At 42.7% G+C, this 18,433-nt stretch overlaps 3 protein-coding genes across 13 annotated transcripts; 2 read left to right on the top strand and 1 right to left on the bottom strand.

Annotated features, from left to right (window-relative positions):
* Window positions 1-1,740: 1,740 nt before the first annotated feature.
* Window positions 1,741-7,746, top strand: LOC139778111 (uncharacterized). 2 transcript variants are annotated; one of them, XM_071715912.1, is made up of 6 exons: window positions 1,741-2,130; window positions 2,836-3,114; window positions 3,744-4,042; window positions 4,142-4,638; window positions 4,789-6,910; window positions 7,223-7,746. In XM_071715912.1, the coding sequence occupies exons 2-5, from the start codon at window positions 2,963-2,965 to the stop codon at window positions 5,071-5,073; spliced, it is 1,233 nt and encodes a 410-aa protein (XP_071572013.1). In that variant the 5' UTR covers window positions 1,741-2,130; window positions 2,836-2,962; the 3' UTR covers window positions 5,074-6,910; window positions 7,223-7,746. The 2 variants fall into 2 exon arrangements, with proteins under 2 accessions (XP_071572013.1, XP_071572014.1); XM_071715913.1 differs by lacking the exon at window positions 1,741-2,130 and adding an exon at window positions 2,306-2,556.
* A 481-nt stretch (window positions 7,747-8,227) lies between these two features.
* On the bottom strand, window positions 8,228-14,800 carry LOC139778109 (46 kDa FK506-binding nuclear protein-like). Of its 7 annotated transcripts, XM_071715901.1 has the most exons (7): window positions 14,014-14,353; window positions 13,311-13,361; window positions 12,633-12,760; window positions 11,853-12,036; window positions 11,559-11,651; window positions 9,053-10,007; window positions 8,228-8,885 (listed from the first exon to the last, which is right to left on the bottom strand). In XM_071715901.1, exons 4-7 carry the CDS (start codon window positions 11,971-11,973, stop codon window positions 8,804-8,806), a joined length of 1,251 nt encoding a protein of 416 aa, XP_071572002.1. In that variant the 5' UTR covers window positions 11,974-12,036; window positions 12,633-12,760; window positions 13,311-13,361; window positions 14,014-14,353; the 3' UTR covers window positions 8,228-8,803. The 7 variants fall into 7 exon arrangements, with proteins under 7 accessions (XP_071572002.1, XP_071572003.1, XP_071572005.1 ...); XM_071715902.1 differs by lacking the exon at window positions 13,311-13,361; XM_071715904.1 differs by lacking the exons at window positions 12,633-12,760; window positions 13,311-13,361; window positions 14,014-14,353 and adding an exon at window positions 14,660-14,800.
* Window positions 14,706-18,282, top strand: Drongo (Arf GTPase activating protein drongo). 4 transcript variants are annotated; one of them, XM_071715907.1, is made up of 6 exons: window positions 14,706-14,869; window positions 16,465-16,991; window positions 17,094-17,282; window positions 17,388-17,570; window positions 17,792-17,919; window positions 18,012-18,282. In XM_071715907.1, exons 1-6 carry the CDS (start codon window positions 14,706-14,708, stop codon window positions 18,063-18,065), a joined length of 1,245 nt encoding a protein of 414 aa, XP_071572008.1. In that variant the 3' UTR covers window positions 18,066-18,282. The 4 variants fall into 4 exon arrangements, with proteins under 4 accessions (XP_071572008.1, XP_071572012.1, XP_071572010.1 ...); XM_071715911.1 differs by having other exon boundaries at window positions 14,722-14,862; XM_071715909.1 differs by lacking the exon at window positions 14,706-14,869 and adding an exon at window positions 14,977-15,149.
* Window positions 18,283-18,433: the final 151 nt, after the last annotated feature.

Raw genomic sequence — 18,433 nt, 5'->3', positions numbered from 1 at the left:
GTTTAGAACGCAGCGATTACCGTGCACGCGCTTCTCGCGAGCTGCGCGCGAGAAAGAAACGCTCGGTAGGGAGCGAGGGAAAAACGTATCTTCCGTCTAATAATTATATTACTTTGTTATTCGCGGCACCACCGCGAGAAATCTCCGCACCATTGTTATTTCTGTGAGCGTTACTTAATCAACAATCAAGTCATCGTCACTTTCTTTCTTCATGTATTATAGATACCATCAAGCACTTCTGAACCTGTGGTACGGTATGTCGGTGTGTCGCAATTCGCAATCGGCGTGTCGCTCCTTCGTTCTCCAAGTAACAGTCCGGGATCTGTCGCGTATCGAACACCGCTCGAAAACGAAAGTATCGGCTCGAGTTGTTGGCACTTCGCTTCACGGCGGATTATATGGATATTTGAAAATCGACGCGGGAGAGAGAAGGACGAGACGAGAGGAGGCGAGATAAAACCGCTTGGAAACTTTTTCTAATCGCTCGGTGAGCCTGATCGCGCAAACCTAAGTATCTATCACCGGGTCACGGGTCCATAAGACCGCCAGCGGATCGGGATCACCCGAGACGTTTCAGGAGATCCCACACGTTTACGGAACGCGATGCCGTAAACGGTGGCGATTCCGTCAAGGAATCCGTATATGTCCGTAAACGATCGGAGATATGTCATTCGCGCGCGCGAGAAACTTTCGACGACCGCGAAAGCGGTCGCGAGGATCTTTCGGGGCTCTCCCCCGGTCGAGAGCAACACGAGAGACCGAGGCGAAGCGAGGCGGCACGGTCGGCGTGGCCGGTGACGATCTTTTTTCCCGACGACGGCCCTGAATGAGTGCGAGTGAAAGTCCGTGAGTCAAATATTTTTTCGCGGTTTCGTTCCGCGGGCCGCGTAACGCTCGCCGCACGGCGGTCAACACGTTCTGCGTGTCTCCGCCGTGTAATATCTTCCCCTCGCGTGCGTATATGTAACAACCGCCAGACGTAGAAAGGCAGTTGGAACTTGGAACTCTCCGAGGAGAAAATATGCTAAGATCTCGCGAGCTGTTTCTCTCGCGCGCGACGCCCGTCAACGGCCGACGTCGAAGATCGTTATCGTCGCCGCGAATGCAGGCGGCACCGTGACTCAAGTTTAGAAAAGGCCTGGCTACGCTTTTATCATTCCAGACGTGCGAAAACGTATTCTCATAACCGGCTTGGATGCTACAACCCACGTACGACGACGTGCGTTCGCGTAAATAACTAATAATTGCCGTGTTTGCGTCCGTTTTTCGTTTCGGTTCGTCTTTTGACACTTATATAAAAATTAATAATTAATTAACTATAGACCATCTCGATATTAAAATGAGCAACAAGGAAAAGTAGGTTTTGAGAGTCAAACGTGGATAGTTAGCATCGCGAGTTAACGCTCTATGTAAATTTAATTAATAATTTAATACAAAACTTCTCTTTGCCGGTTAGTAGTTCGAATATTTTGCGGATTATGAATATTGGCAGAATTTTATGGTATTTTCTCTTGAAGTTAACTATCTTTGTATATTGTATCTTTGTTAATTTTTAATATTCACTTTATACTCGTCGGAAAGCTTGAGATTATTTATCTATCATCGCGTCGCTGAAGATTGCTCAAAGTAGAAACGTATGATTTATAACTTGTATTAAATTATTAATTAAATGTTACATAGCGCATTAACTCTCAAAGCTTTTCCTTGTTGCTCGTTGACTTATATAAAAAATTATATATGATCTGTTACGCGATTTGACACGTGTACATAAAAAATACGCATTTTTAATTTAGAAACAAGAAAGCCGGTATTGAATTATGGATTAATTGTCAGTCCGAGTCGACGAACTTGGGAAGAATTTGTGAAAGTAATCGCGTTCGTGCAGAGATAATTCGAATCGCTGTTCGCTGAGAAAAATCATTGATCGCTTTATTGGGAGGATCGTTCCTCTTTCGCGCGAAACTTTTATTAATGTTGTGCGATATTTCAGGGTGCACGGTGTTAATACGTAAACATTGGCGAACGTGTCGCGCTGATGTGAAAGTGACTGGCTGCTGACCGTCCGGGTGCCGATGATGGAATGTACGACAATCGGGTGCTGCGGCATTTACATTGATCCACGCATCCTAGGTAATTACATATGTGAACACGTAGCTTTTGCTGTAAGGACGTTGATCTGCGAACGACCGATCGATTATTACCGATGGAGGGACTCGAGGATCATGACTGGGACCGAGAAATGAGGGGAAAAAAAAACGGAGTGGCGGGCGGGTAATTGGATATGTTCGTATATATCGTGGCGAACGACACGCGCAACGGAATTTAACGCAACGAATACAAAGGGCACTTTCCAATACTCATGTTGACCTAATTCGAAAGCGGGCTATTCTCGCACATCCGCTTTCTCTTCTCCTCGTACGTCATGTTGACGAAATTTGACACACCGCGCCGGAGAGGAGCCGCTCGCCTCGTGCCGAGGGTACCGATAACGCCGCGCGCGCGCGAAGGAGAGCCGGAGGGGAGGAGAAACGGATAACATTCGCAATCGGGAATAACGTAAGCTTGATGAAAAAGGACAACGATGACCTCCATTAACGCTCGCTCGTTCGACACGTCCCGAATAACGTAATAGGCGCTTTACGTCGGCCGATTTCTTACGTGAACACAACGAATGTGAAAGCGACCTTGAAACGTGGATCATCCGTCGCACGCGCGCGTTCGATAAGATCGTCTGGTTAAATACACGCGTGTATATAAATACATAAAGCAAGCCGGAGCGCGATTCGCTTTCGATAAAGAGGCAGAAGAGACCGATCGCTATGTATGTTCCCACAGGAAGCCACGAGGTCCGTCGACGACGAAAGCGCAGCTGATCGAGCATGCAGCGATGGTTACTGGCCTTGGACGAGCCTGCATCCGATCCGTGCGGTAGCGTCCGAATGCCACCGAGTGCCGTCGGGGGATGCGTCCGAGTGCCGGCCTAGCGAGGCGAGTGGCGGTCCCGCGCGATCCCGGAACCAGGAGTCGGATCGATCCCGAAGGTGCGGAGGCCGACAGGCGCGTTTACACCGCGTCTCTCTCACCTACGATCGAGCCTACATACGAGATCGAGTGGTAGGATTCGAATCATTATATGCTACTTACGTCTTTTTAGAATTCCTAAAAGAAATATGAAAAGATTAGAAACAAGTGGATTCTTACCTAGTCGCTATATACTTGGAATCGTAAGAGGTTTGTCGCTCTTTTACTAGTCCCTTTCAAGAAAAGATTGAAGAAATTATTTCTCAGAGATACATTGATAGCCGAATGATGATCGATTTTCTCGATTCTCATAAAACTATCTGGAAATTGCATTTTAATCACAACTTTATGCAAGAAATATATGCGACTTATACCTTTTTTGTTCCAATTTAATAAAATTATTTAACAATATATTCATTGTACGTTCTTTATTATACGAGTATTGTACAATATACTATTATTCTGTTATAAAGAAATAATATTAAAGGATGAAATTTAACCCAATACCTTGAGTTAAATAACATTTTGTTATTTTTAACTATCATATGCAATTTATTATTTTCACACAAAAACAGTATTATTTTAACTCCATTGATTTAAAGTTAAATTAACGACATATTGAATAAGAGCAGTGACGACCTATAGAAATGGTTAAAAATGACTGAAATTGAGTATAATAATTAACACTATGAATTTAACAGTGTACTCGAATAATTTTCCAGGATAAGATCGGACTTGGCGGACATTGAAATTTCGAAATTCGTGAGCGGCATCGTAGGCGGCAAGTCAACGGCGTCACGCAATAATCCACGAAGATGTTACAGAACGTCGACCAGCTCCGGTTACTCGAGCCACTCGCCGCCGTTGTCGGCCGGCTCGTATTCCTATTACGCGTCAGCGTCGACGAGAGATCCGTCGTACGGCGGCCTGGCGGTGATTCACGAGAGCGAGGCGATTCCGCGGCCCATTTGGCCCTCCGTCGTCTATCATCACGCCGAAAATCGCAGTGGCGATTACGAAGGTAACGATGAAAAGCGTTCAGAACGAAAGCGATGACACCTATCCATCTTCACTTTTCGAAAATCTCGCTTATCGAAGCGTCTCTGTTCTGTCGTAACAGGTATTTATACGTGTCGGGTATGCGGTTGCACGTATAACTATTCGCCACCGCCACCGCCGCCCGCGCAGCCGCCGACTTCATCATCGTCAAGAGCGCGCGAGGTGCTGCTCGAATTATCCCAAACCCTCAATTCTGTGATAGACGGTAACGTCACGGCGGCACCGGAGGAGATCTTGCGCGATATCTCGCGGATCGTCTCTCTGGAGATCGGCACGAGGAACGACAACGTGTACGAGTACGTTCGCCCACCCTGGGCGTTCAACGATAAGAATTCATCGATATGGCCGAGCTGTTTAAAGAACGTGCCATCGAGAGTGAATCCAATCAACTCGAAACTCTACGTCAGCCCTCGTTGCCTCTACGGGTACAACTCGGCGCGGTCCGCGCCGTCGCTCAAGAACGACAGGACGACGAGACGCGAAGGCGACAGCGAGACGAGAAGGAGCTCCGGCCTCGCGAGAAAGAAGCCTTGCGAAACCGAGTCGAAGTATTCGACGGTGAGTATGTTCCGCCTAGCTCAATTAGCGTGACTATTTGAAAAGAGAGGACTTTTCGGATTTACGTTGTCCAATTAATTGCGTCCCAATTGACTTGTTTCGTACAAGCGTGTAATAGTTGCGCTACATGGAGGAACGTTGTTCCAGCAGCTGGAGTGCAGCGACGTCGGGTCGTCCGCCGAAGGAACGATCGCCTCGTCGACCGCGAACGGTTGGAATCGTCGCTTGGCCGTTCGTGGCTTGGGAGAGGATTTTGACTTCACGCTCGACGTGACGCAGGCCGAGCGTCTAGGCCGGATGATCGCGAGAGCGAAACGGAAGCGGCAATGGTGCAGAGCCATGACCACTCTCTTCGGTCTGGTTTTCTTCGTGTTGAGCGTCGTCGTCGTCTCGTTATCCGTAACGAGGGGTCGCAAGGTGTTTGGAAGCATGTAAGAGTCAAAAGAGGAAAGAACTTATCTGCGATCTAATGTTCATCCGAGAGTATACTTACTCATGAAGGAACTGATTCGTCGGGTTGACGAATCTCGGTTCAACTTACTTTATCCTTTTTCTAATTTTTAGAACTAGAAAAAGATAAAAAGTAAGTTACAAAAATCGAGATTAAAGTGAAATAGACATGAAACACATTAAATATTTCAGCAGCTCTTACCACAAATATTTTGCGATACAGATACTCTCGTTTCGTAATATATCTCTTTCAGTACCTTATAACATATATAAATATAATATGTATATTTTACACATATTTAAGTGGAATCCAAGGAAGATCCTGCAATCACGATATATGGCTGTGACCATGTTCTTTTTTACATGCGTATTACACCGCATCACGATTGTGTTAAATATGGATAAATTAGATTTCTCTTGCAGAGGCAGGCGCTAATATCGTTATCAGTCGATTGACGTCGCGCGGCAAAAAAAAAACGGGTACCTACATAGAACCGGGGTGACTTCGGGTAAACTCCGATTAACTTTAATTCGGCGATCAGTTTAACTGACAAAATTGTTCAAAGCAAAATTGCATAATTCACTGTCCCTGATCTAATCGTTTTTTTTTCTATACGTTAAGCAACAAATGAATAATAATTACGTCCTCGTTAAAATATTAAGGTAAAGGTACCAATACCCGGACATGTACCTATATCCGGACACCTTTATTATTTATAAGTATAACGCGAATTAAAATCAAAGATAAAAGTATTTTTTCTTGTAGTTTGAAACTTCAGTTATAATATCCAAACGTTTATTTTCATAAATTTATATTTTTTTAAAGGTATCCAGACACAGATACGTGTCCAGGTATTGGTACATTTCCTATGCTCAAGTGTCCGGGTATTGGTACCTTACTGTTAAATTCGCAGTGTCATGTTATACTGAATTTGAGTCATTTTAAACCATGCCACTACTGCTCTTACTCAATATGTCGTCAATTTAACTAAACCAATGGGGTTAAAATAATATTGTTTTGTGTTAGAATAATAAATTTCAACACACATGGTAGTTAAAAATTAACTAAATATTATTTAACTCAAGGTATTAAATTTTATCCTTTAATATTTAACAGTGTACTTGATAAGTTAATCAGTGACCAATTCAACCGAATTATTGTGAAATTTCTGATTTAATTTCGTCACCTTTGATTTAATCTCCTTTTCTATATCTTCTGTCAATGTTTTTTTTTTTTTTTCCAGTTTTAAGAAATAGAAAAAATAAAAAGTAAGTCAAACCGAGATTATTAAAGTCAATCTACATTGATAGAAACGGACATTAAACGACAAAATATCATTATATCCATGTTAACAAAATGCAAGCGTCGCTCGACAAGTTAATCGCCGTTTAAATTAGCCGGAGTTTGATCGGAGTCGCCCCAAGAAGACTAGCTAGTAACCTGCGCGCGCCAATTTGACACTAGTCCGACCCTAGTCGCGTACGGCGCGGCGCTAGCGAACGACAGGCGAATAACGGATGTGTCGTGTATACATCACGACTATCACGATCACGCGAGTGACAGGTCAAGCGAATTGTTAAAGGGGCGAGTCGACGTACGGAGCGGTTATCTCTAGCGGAGCGATCTCTGAATTGTTGCGCGATCACCTCGGCTCTCATAGCCGAGAGCCATATTTTCTGCATTCCTCGGGAACATTCCAGGCATCCTAATTCACGATCTCGTCCAGGTTATGCTCGTATCGATCTCTCTCACATTCGCCCGATTGTTGTCCCGTGGAGGCTCGATATAACGTCTCTCTCGCTTCTCTGCCTCTTCCCCGAGGTAAGAATCACCTTTCTTTCCGCCAGTCCGGAAGTGAGCGTGTACGGCAAACGCGCAGTGACGATAAAGAAAAACGACGTGATTTATCACGATCCGCGCGAAGCTGCGGATGCTGTACCCGGTCGCTCCGAGACGGACATCCGTCATTTCTGTCTCTCTCTATGAACAAAAACAAAAATTGCTTCCCTGTATAATTTTAGATTGTAAAAATAAGTTAGATACAGAATGGTGTGCGTGCCATGCTTTGCGGTTCCTATAATCCTAATAATATGGAGGTTCCTTATACAACCGTTACTGATCAAGTGGTGGCAGTTGAGGAATAAGGGACAGGAGGCCAAGGAGGATCGACCGTGTCCAGATTTGATAAAGGAATGCAAGAACGGGACGTGTACCTTGTCGTGGAAAGATAAGGGTGACGCGGTGAAGAAAAGCGAATGAGGAACAGTCGGGTCGCTTTTCGCCAAGACATGCGGTTTGCTCAATCGACATGGCTTACTTCGGCATTTATACATTTTGTTGAATAATCAAAAGTTTATTATTTGAATATATTCTGTTGATACGGTTACGAGTCGCTAGGACAGTGATCAATCTGTATACGTTTCGACTAAAAAGTAAGGTGATCTTTCATTTCGTTTAATTAAACTATGTAACTGTTATGCATATATGGTATTCGATGTGTCAACATATTAGAACATATTTAAATCCTATAAAGGCTAGTTATGTGGTTTGTAAGGGGTCTTTCTGTTACATATACTTATGCACATATGACAGATTCACTAAATGGAACACAATTATCTCATGTATGATAGAATAAATATATAATGTATGTACATAAATTCTTTTATGCATTTTACTTTAATACCGCTTCAGTGATCTAATATGTAATTCGGAGCGACAGAAATTTTAGGAAATATGCGTGTCAAAATATCAAAACGACATATTAGTGTCGAAGATTTATAAACACAAGTTATTTCATATATGAACGTGTCATGTTATCGAAGTTCATGCGACTGCCAAAGTTTTGACGGTCAACCTATGACACTAAACTTACGACTTATTATTTGGACGTTTCGTATATTCATCTACAATGTAATACTTTATTTAAATTTGCATTTTAATTGCTATTGTTCGTGTTGTGTCGTCCATATGAATGACAACCATAGGAAAAGAACAGTTCTAGATTCTAATTGCATTACAGAGTATGCTAATTTATGAAACATAAAACAAATTGTAAATTTAATGTTATATCACAAGGTAATCGTTCAGATATTTATGTAAATACAGTCGAGGTTTATTATCTATTCAATAATTCACGAGTTAACCAGTTAATAATCATGAACGTTTATTCTGAACAATTCTTACAAACGCTATCTTATCGGAGATCGACTTAAAAATTTACTCTAAAAATCATATATGATAAAAAATCTTTGGACTTGTCAAATATTTTTTTGTTGAGAGGATAAGAAGAGAGATACATATACAGGGTGTTTCCTAAGTGATGTCGAAAACTTCAAGAAGTGATTTTCTTAAACGATTTTAAAGAAAAAAAGTTACTAAGTATGAATATAGATCCGGAAATGCCTCCCTGCAGAGTTATGGGCCTTCAAAGTTTTATTTTTCTTTAACTTTAAAGGCTCATAACTCTGCAGAGAGACATTTCCGGATTCATGTTCATAGTAACTTTTTTAACACTCTGTATATCGTTATTTTTATATATAACGTTTTTCTTGTCTAATTCGCTTCTCTAAAAAAGTATTTCTTGTCTTTATGTAAATATAATTAAAATATAAGGTACAAAATTTGTTTCTTATTCTATTGAGGTAGTAGTTGTAAAGAACGTATTTTGAAAAAGATCCTTAAACTATTTATAAGAAATGCCTAGGTTGTTAATATTTACTTGACTTTTATAAGTTCAACGTCATATATAAGTGTAGCATGAGGAGGAACAGTGGGTCCAGAGCCTCTAGATCCATAGCTGTAAAAGAAGAATGTATTAATTCACATATTTTTCAAAATAATGTGACAAACATCACATTTGACTAAAGAGATTGAAAAAAAATTTGTGAAGATGACCCTCATTAAAATGTGGAAACGTGAAACGAATTGGAATGCATGAGCGGCATAAGCTAATGCTATACATACCCCATTTTCGGTGGTATTATGAGACGACGTTTTTCGCCAACTTTCATTCCAACTGTTCCTTTATCCACACCGCGCAGCACAATCCCTGCACCGAGTTTGAATTTCAAGCCACGTCCTTTTAAGCATTGATCGATCTGTGGCATTTCTGACCCAATCTGTACACGAGCCAAATAATAAATTGTGACATGTTTGCCCACTTCCGCGATTTTCCCAGTGCCAGGTTTTAGCTGTATCACTTGTAGACCACCGGGTAATGTTGTATCATTTTTTTCCTGCTCTTCTTTCTTTTTCTTTTTCTGTTTCCCATTGGCTTTTTCTCCGGTCACTTCCTTCTCTTGCTGTTTTCCATTTTTTTCTTGCCCTTGAGAGTCTTCCTCTTCACTTTCCTGGATCTCGATTTCATCATCATCACTATCGGAGCTTGTTGATTTATAATCATCATCGTCATCATCGTCGTCATCAGAATTTTCTGTATCATCACAATTATCATCATTATTACTGCGATTCTCATTGGAATTAGCTGACGACTTCATGCGCTTTGCTGCCACGTCTTCCGGAGAATTTGCTTTCCTTTTCGAGTTTTCTTTCTCTTCACTTTCTTGGTAGTTTATTGCATTTAACTGTTGTATAGGTTGTACTATCCAGCCTCCGTATACGTCATCTTGGTATGTTATATTCTTTTCTATATAATCGCTTAGTTCTTCTGAAGTAGTTAGACCTTTCTCTATATGCACAGGAATAATGTTTTTAGAGTCAGGATCCTCTACCACCTTATATTTGTAATATCCACTTAAGTGTACATAACCTCCGCCGTTGCACAAAAATGTTATAAAAGTTCCTCTTTCAATATGTAAGTTGAGCGGTACTTGCATCACGTTTGTCTTGTCTAAAGTGCAAATCAAATATCTCGTAGCGTTCCCACCAACAATCATCATTACTTGTATTGGATGATCATCTGTGAAAAGAAAGAGGCAATAAGGATTTTCAAGCACGTACATTGGCTGCGATCAGCAGAGAAAACTGCTTTGCAATTGTTGTAAAATTTGTGAACATGATTGTTGTGTGCTTTTAATTTTGACCGGCGAAGCTAAGAATATAACACTAATCAAATTCATGAATTTTAACAGCAGTTGCAAAGCAGCGGTCTCTGCTGAATCCGTTAGAACATACAGTGTACCAATAGTTTACATTTGCATTGTTGCAGATAAATAATGGAAACTCGTAGAAAATTATCTGTTGAGCTAATTAAGTCATTTACGATGCGGCGATTACAATCGTTACGTATATCTGTCCGAGCACTCATTGAGAGCATGTTAGGCACCGAATATTCGGATGATAAAATGTGCGGCGTAAAAGATGATGCCAAATTAGGGAAAAAAACAACATGCAAGTTTTGTCCACGTGACAAGAATAAAAGGACTTAATTTGCGAACCCGCGGTACAAAATTCCTCGATGAGTCTCATCGATCTTTGTTGTGCACTCAATGCACTGAATAGATGACGTAATCTATGTGAATAATTGATCTTTTTTGCATTTTTCATTCTTTTTGTAAATAAACATGCATTATAAGTTATTGGTTTGTATTTTTTAACAAAAATCCAAACTTTTATCTATCTGCAAAACCGCATGAAAATAGAAATGTGAAACTTCGTCATTTTTGGAGCTTTGCAATTTTGATAATATTCCAATATTAAAAATTTTTTGTACTTTGAAATGTGCTCTTTCAAAATCTGACGTTTTTTTTTGCATTTATGAGTAATCACAATTTTTCAAGACGTATTTATTGGTACTTATTATGATTTTAGACTAATTCTGAATTAATATACGTATTTTTCAGTTCATTTACGATCGGAAGAAAAAAAAAGACTAAAATACGGTAATAGTTATGATGAAAAAATATCCGAGATGAAACCCTAGTGTGGTTTCTACGGACGCGAAGTAAGTAAAACAAATAAGTGTATAACTGGGGTTAATCTTGTCGTCGTGTCTCCAATTGATTTCAAGACCGTGAAGAGTCACAGTTATTTAATACAAAACTTCTATACCCTATTATCTTTTATTAATCTTTTTTTCTCCTCTTAAGCAGGGAACCCTTCTTTTGATCACTATTCCCCAAATCTCGTCTTATGTCTATTTTTACCTATGTAGATTAACTTTAATCTCGGTTTAACTTACTTTTTATCTTTTTTTTAGTTCTAAGAATTAGAAATAGATAAAATGTAAGTTAAACCGAGAATAAAGAATCTATACATTGACAGAAATAGACATTCACTCACACTGAGCCACGTGTCATCTCAACGATGTTATGGCTCCTGCATACAGAACGCGGAAAGCGCGGCAAGGCGTTTCCGCGTCCTGTGTGTAGGAGTTGTTAGGACTCACGCCACGTGTATGCACGCGCAGTTATGCCCAAACGCGTGTAAAAACGTGTGGAAACGGAAACAGCGGTGGGTTTCAGGTATGCCGTTGAGATTTCACGAAAGCGCGTCGTAAGTTATATCTTACCGATAATCTTCGAGGCATCCAGACTCGCCATGGTCAAGTGGAACGAATGTTGTACGAGCTGCGTGTACTTTTTGTGCGGCTGCATTAGCAATGCTGTAACACAAGTAACGCGAAATTAGGCGTAACATCAACGAGTGATCTTTCGTGCCGGTTTTCGTGTCGACACGTGGATCCGGATTCCTCAATTTCGAAGCGGACGAACGGCAATAGGTGACCGCTGGCCGGACGAGACATCTTCCCACGATATAAACAGATTTTATTGACATTTACAGAACAAACTCCTATGTGCCTTACCCCAAATGCTGATATATCCCTTGCCATAAGTAGCATTGCTAATAAACTTGCTAATAGACTTTCTAATAGACTTGCTCGTAGAATTACTCTCTCTCGTAGAATTGCTTGTAGTATTCTCCATATTAAAACGGAAGACCGATCGAGTCAGAGAGAACGAGATTTATCTCCTCGTACACGACAACTCCTAGGACACAAATGGACACAAATGTGGTGAATCAGGTAAATAGAATCGGATTTAGTTTGCTTGCGATCACTTGCAGTGGAAGGGGGTTTCCATCGAACAAGAAAGATCTTGCGCGTGCGTGGTAGGGTCAACTTGTGAACAATAGGCGATTTTTGGCGATTGTTTGGTACATATGTATACCAAGGTTGCTATTGGTAGGGGCGGAGCTTATTCTGTCAACATGTACCGCAATTAAACGTTAAAACATATACTGGTTCTTTTCTATACGCGCGAACTCAAAACTTGTGCTTGTAGGATAACTGTGATTGAAATATCGAGTCCAAGATCAATTTTACACGAAATAAATATGTAAAATACATTTAGTTTACATCTATTTATGTTATATTTGGCGTGTATTTGCAACTTAACTACAAGTATCAAGAGGTACTCCACTTCATTACTTGGTATAGCATGTGGTATCAACCAAATAGGTACCAAAACGGCTATGCTATAAAATTACCAAACATGCGAAAACGTTCTGGTAGTTTGGTACACTTTAGCTGTTATACCAAAGTCACGCCAAAAATCGCCTAATGTATGTATATACTTTTCTTCACCTTTCTTCTTCTCTCTCTCTCTCTCTCTCTCTCTCTCTCTCTCTCTCTCTCTCTCTCTCTCTCTCTCTCCCCTCTCTCTTTCTCTCTGCTCCAGCTTGAGATTGGATGTGGGGCGTGTTTTGGGTGCCCTTTGAAACATAATATTCTTCGTTATCTCACGATGTATCTTATTTTGTTATCTCATTTGTTATATATTAATAGCGGCGGGTAAGGTGGTATTAAGCGTCTCGAATAGCCAGATCTGTCGAGAACAGATTTTGAAAGTGTGTTCGCTACAAATTTTGTCGATAGAATCGGGAAAAATATAACGGGATTTTGCTAACAAAATATAATGGTACATTTTGACTGCTGAAAGTGAAGATCAGAATTCGCCGTTTTATGTAACCATTTAAATGCGATGTATTCCATTGCATTTGAATGTTTACGAAATGACACACGATTTCTATTCCATTTCTGCCGACAATCTGCTGTCGAGCAGAATTATATCAACAGACTCCACCGGCAAAACATGATTTTAATGCGAACACATATCAGATCTGTTGCAATATTTGAACAAATCCGCTGTCAATCTGTTATTATACTGCAGCTTGATTATGGAACGTTATATGAAGTACATTAATTGTTTATTGTTTTTTTTTATTGTTTATTCGGATTTGTGAAATTCTTCTTAATTCTTACCGATTTACACTTGAAAGGGACTAAAAGTCAGTGGTCGAAACGTCGTGACAACTGTATCAAAAACAAAGACAGCCGGTTTAGTCGAATAAAATATCATTATTAGTTATTTACTGGCGAAGCAAGGTCCCGTATTCAGTTTGGCAATATATTCATTAACCCTCTAATATGGCAAGGTGGTTTGTTTTTAGATATATTTAATCAATGTACAAAATGGGTAAAAGAAGTAAACAGTAACATAAAACTTTTTCCTTTCTTTATGTGAAAAAGAATACAATAAACGTTTGAATTAACTGACTTCAAATAATTGCAGTAAAACAAAAGCAGTAAAATAGGCAAAGCCAACCTTACCATTAAAGGGTTGAGAAATTCAAACGAATACACCGTGCCGAATACGTAAAATTGACGATATCGCAAGATCGATCTTAAGTTTGCCCGATGACATTAGAACGACTAGCATAACATTAATCTTTACGATTCATTATCATCCCGATGCTTTGTAGATCCATATATATATTTATTGCATAATGATATATGATTTTTACTTAAAACGTGCACTTTTATTGGTACCGTCCAAGTTTATCCTGCACGCGGGTGATAACGGGGCGCGGAAAGAATGCAGTTTTGCGGCGATACGCGATGTCGTAAATATCTGTAATCTATTTACGAAGCACATCCGTATAATAGTAAATCGTGAATTTAATACCGTGCCGCAAGCCAGGTAGCCAGGTGGAAATTTCGTTTCAAGCAATTCCGCACCTTCCGCAGGTGGAAGGTGAAACTAAACGCCGAGCAAGCTAATCGGATCTCGATCGAAGAAGTCGCCCTCTGTCTGTGACGTACAATACATCCACAGCTGACTCTCCTACGGCAGATTCACGCTCTCCGTTCGACGTCCAATAAGAAGATTAATTTCCTAGAAATAAAATGGCGTCTCCGGGAATCCCTAGGATCCGCGCTCTCCCATTGGACGTCGCGTATCCTCGCACTTGTCGGCGATGCCCGTCGGTGGCCGACGACGTCACGACGGGGAAGGGTGAAAAGACGAACGAGAGAGAGAGAGAGAGAGGGGGAGAGAGTGAGACAGAGCGATGGAGAGAGAGGAGAGAGCGAGAGAGAGAGCGAGAAGGAGAGGCGACCGCAGCGGCGCGTCGCGATCGCAGTCAGTTTCGCAGGCGCGGCGCGATAGGTGGGTTCGCACGATCCCTGGCACCTGGGGATCGCTCGACCGCTCGACGGCCTACCCGAGGTAGGCTCCTTCGTTCCCGAGGAGCGCAAACCTCGTTCCCGCCGCAGACGCGCGCCCGCGCGCGCGCGCGGACGCGTACATATACATATATATATATATACACCTGCCTGCACCTGCACGCAGACACCCATAGGCACGCACGGCACGGGATGGCGTCCACGAAGAGGAAGCAGGACGAGAGGAACCTGAAGACGCTGCGCGAACTGGTCTCGCAGCCGGGCAACAAGGAATGCTTCGACTGCAACCAGCGCGGCCCGACTTACGTCAACATGACGATCGGCTCGTTCGTCTGCACATCTTGCTCTGGTATGCTGTAAGTAGCTCCGGCTCTCTCTCCGACTTCTCTGCGTGGCCCTCATCGCCTCCTCCTTCCCTCCCCGCCTCCTCCTCCTCCTCCTCCTCCTCCTCCTCCCCGCGGATGTTTCCTGGATCGCGCGCGTGTTCGCTGCGCGGTACCGTTCTCGCGTTCCCCCACGACGTCGGCGGCGTGACATTGGGCAAATGTCACCCGTCGTCTCGGACGACGACGGGGGGAGACGGCGGCGAGGTGCGAGGATCCTGGCCGAGATACGATCTCTCCTCCCGGGACCACGGTGAGGCCGCGACGGTACCAGTATCCTGCGATTCGGTACACGATCGAAGCCGCGATGGTATCGCGATCGTCGGGCGAGCAGCGCGGACTATGTAGCGCTCATCGGCTCGGCGTTCCAAATCCTGGTCCTGGCCGTGACGCGGCGATGGCTATAAATAGAGGGAAGGAAAACCCGCCGCGCGCGCGCGCGAGCGGGCGCCGCCGAGCCACGGAGATGCCCCTCCATGTAGGACGCGCGGCCTCCGCGCGAGAATCGCTTCGGGCGACGTACACGTGTACATCAGGCCTTTGCGTTCACGATCGTTGCGTCGCGACGCGACGAAGAGGAGGAAGAAGAAGAGAGACGAAAGAGGAGAGAAAGCGAAGGGAGAGAGGAGAGACCGTGCGCTCTCGCGCGGCTCTGAGTCATCGCATTAAAACGTCGGCGGCTTCCACAGCCTGCACAGCCAGGAAGTTAGCGCTATCAGCGACGTCGACGTTTATTCTTTGTGCGCAGTTCTGGTTATCAGTGGTCGAAATGTTACGCCGAGGAGAGAAAAAGACTGGCGTCTCCTCTCGTCCTCCGTCTCTTTCCACCGTCCGTTTCTCTCTTTCTTCTTCCTCTTCTCACGCTCTTCTCTTCTTCTTATTTCCATTCCCGAGGAACTGCGATCGCTCGCGCGCGATACGGCGAAGCGGCCGATTATCGACTCGCGCTCTTTAATCGGTCAAGTCGCATTGCGCCGATTGCGCGAGGCGGCCGCCGCCGCGTTGCACTGCACACGCGCGCACGTGCGGATTTTTAAATCTCGTTATACGGCTATATTTGCCGTCCTACGACGTATTAGAGGCACGCGAGGCCTTCGTTGTGATTCCGTCACGGAAACTTAACGATTGGCCGTCGGGTGGTCCGGGGGTATCGCGGGACGAAAGTATCCCGGGGCGAACCGCGGCTCGAAAAATATTGCCCGTATGACGTAATTACAATTGCCAAGCGCTCATTGATTTTCCGCGAACTCCCCTCTCTCCTTCTCTATCTCTCGCTCTCTCGTTTCGTATTGTCTAACAAATAATTTCGAATTAATCGGCGTAGAAAGCCTTAGTTTCCAAAATTACGGTCCCTCGTAACCGCCGATCAGCTGTAAATGAAAATATTTTCTTGGAAAGGATAGTACCGATGGTACCAATTTTTTTAAGCAATGGGGAACTACAAGTATTTACGTGAATCATGTTGCGTTAACAATCACAAGGTTTGTCCATCCGGCTCATCAATCCGATCTTCGTATTGATAATCGAGTCAGAATCCTAATCTACAAGCTCTCGCGTTGCACTTCCAGACGAGGCCTGACACCACCGCACCGGGTAAAGTCCATTTCCATGGCTACATTCACCCAGGACGAGATAGACTTCATAAAGGAGCACGGCAACGAGTACTGCAGGAGAATATGGCTCGGTCTGATGAACTCCAACTCCCCGCAGAACTTGGACACCAAGGACGAGCAGAAGATGAAGAACCTGATGAGCGCCAAGTACGAGATTAAGAGATACTACCTGGACCCATCGATCGCAAATCAAAACATAGTGGCGCAACCGAGGTCGCAGTCCGCGAGCAGCGTCCCGAGGGTACCGAACTCGGGAACGTCCGCGACGCTGCCTGCGCCGGTCAGTCAGAAGTCGGCGAACACAGACGCGATGAACAACTCGAACAATTTCTCGACGGACTTCGTCGCCGACTTCAGCAAAGTTCCTGATCCCTTCTGTCCGGCGACCACGGCGCCGGTCGGCCAGTTCGGTCAGCAGCCATTCGCGCCGCAGCCGTTCTTCGCTAACTTCGACAATAATCCGGTCTTCAATAATTCGAAGAGTGAGTATAGCGGTATCATGGTACCTTGTCTTCTCCCTTTTTTACGTCAGAAATCCACATTGTAACGACACCTGTTTTATAATGAATAATTTTATTATTGAGGTATGGAAACGTCCGCAATGTTTAATCAGGTCGGTGGGAACGGCACGATGAACATGAATGGGATACACGCGCCACCTTCGGAAGATCGTTACGCGGCACTTAAAGACTTAGATTCGCTGATGAAGCAAACGCAGTTGAAGGAGGAGACAACCTTATCCGCATCTACATGGAACGCAAATAATTCGAATGGTGAATATCATTTGCGGGGGTTACCTGATAATAAAGTGCCGATTAACTACACACCGATTAATACAAAACAGGAAGCATCGGAGTACATAAAGTTCTCATTTGCAGCACCGAACGCTACGTGGAGTATAGGAGTAAATAATCAAACACATGTCATCTCGAACCCCTTTACGGGTGGTGACTTATGGCGGCCGTCTGCAAACGTAGTCAACAATAATACTCAATCCGTCGATAGCTCTCTGTGCAATCCCGCGAATCCGTTTAAACCGGCTCAATTCCCTGTAAATAATGGTAAGATATGACGAAAATTCACGCATTCCTAAACTAAAAAAAAATGTAGTTACTATAACTTTTATATAACAATTATTTTGTAATTTATTTTTTATTAATGTTTATATATGTACTTATGTACGCTCAGGAATCAGGAGCGTTAAAAAAGACAAATATTGTGTTATATTAATCGTGAGTAATTTTAGTTTGTAACAACGTTAATGTTTGGGATAAACTTTCAGATTCACAATGGATAGGCATCGGCACACCTAGTAACGGAGATGTACTCCAATTAAGTCAACTCATGACGCCGCTAGCGAACAAAGTATGGCAACCGACGGTACCGGCGTATCACGCAAATCCATTCATGGTAAGCCGTAATTTTGTCTGAATTCTCGTAATAAACTTGAAAGACTCTTCCTCTCGATATGTTTACTCAATCATCGTTAATCATCATTACAGGTGGGCACGGGAGTGAGCAACATGACAAGGAATTCGAACAACCCCTTCTTATGATTATGTACGCGTAAGCTTTTAATGGAGTTACGAACAAATAATTCGAACTAAAATATATTTAGATTAGGCAAATTGTTATATTGTGACCTTATTGGCAATTAGTGCCATTAACTTTTATTCCCAGGAGCACCAATCTCATATCTATATAAATAAAAAAAAATAATACTTTTATTTATGAATATAATATACGTTAATAAAGATTAATATTTGTTACTAATCGTGATTGTTACTTGGCGATACTTCCAATTTCTTGGCGACAAATCTTTCCTTTTTCATCATTTCTTTTGACGATATAATGTACCTAAAAAAAAAAATTATGCAACATGGCAATGACCAATGTTGGAAAAATAAGAAGTAAAAATCTTACT

Source organism: Temnothorax nylanderi, unplaced genomic scaffold, assembly GCF_030848795.1.
Source record: "Temnothorax nylanderi isolate EJ_2023f unplaced genomic scaffold, tnyl_v1.0 TNYL_tig0172_pilon, whole genome shotgun sequence".
Classification (NCBI taxonomy): Eukaryota; Metazoa; Arthropoda; class Insecta; order Hymenoptera; family Formicidae; genus Temnothorax; species Temnothorax nylanderi.
Note: the sequence above shows the minus strand (reverse complement) of the source record. Positions and strands in the feature narration are given on the sequence as shown.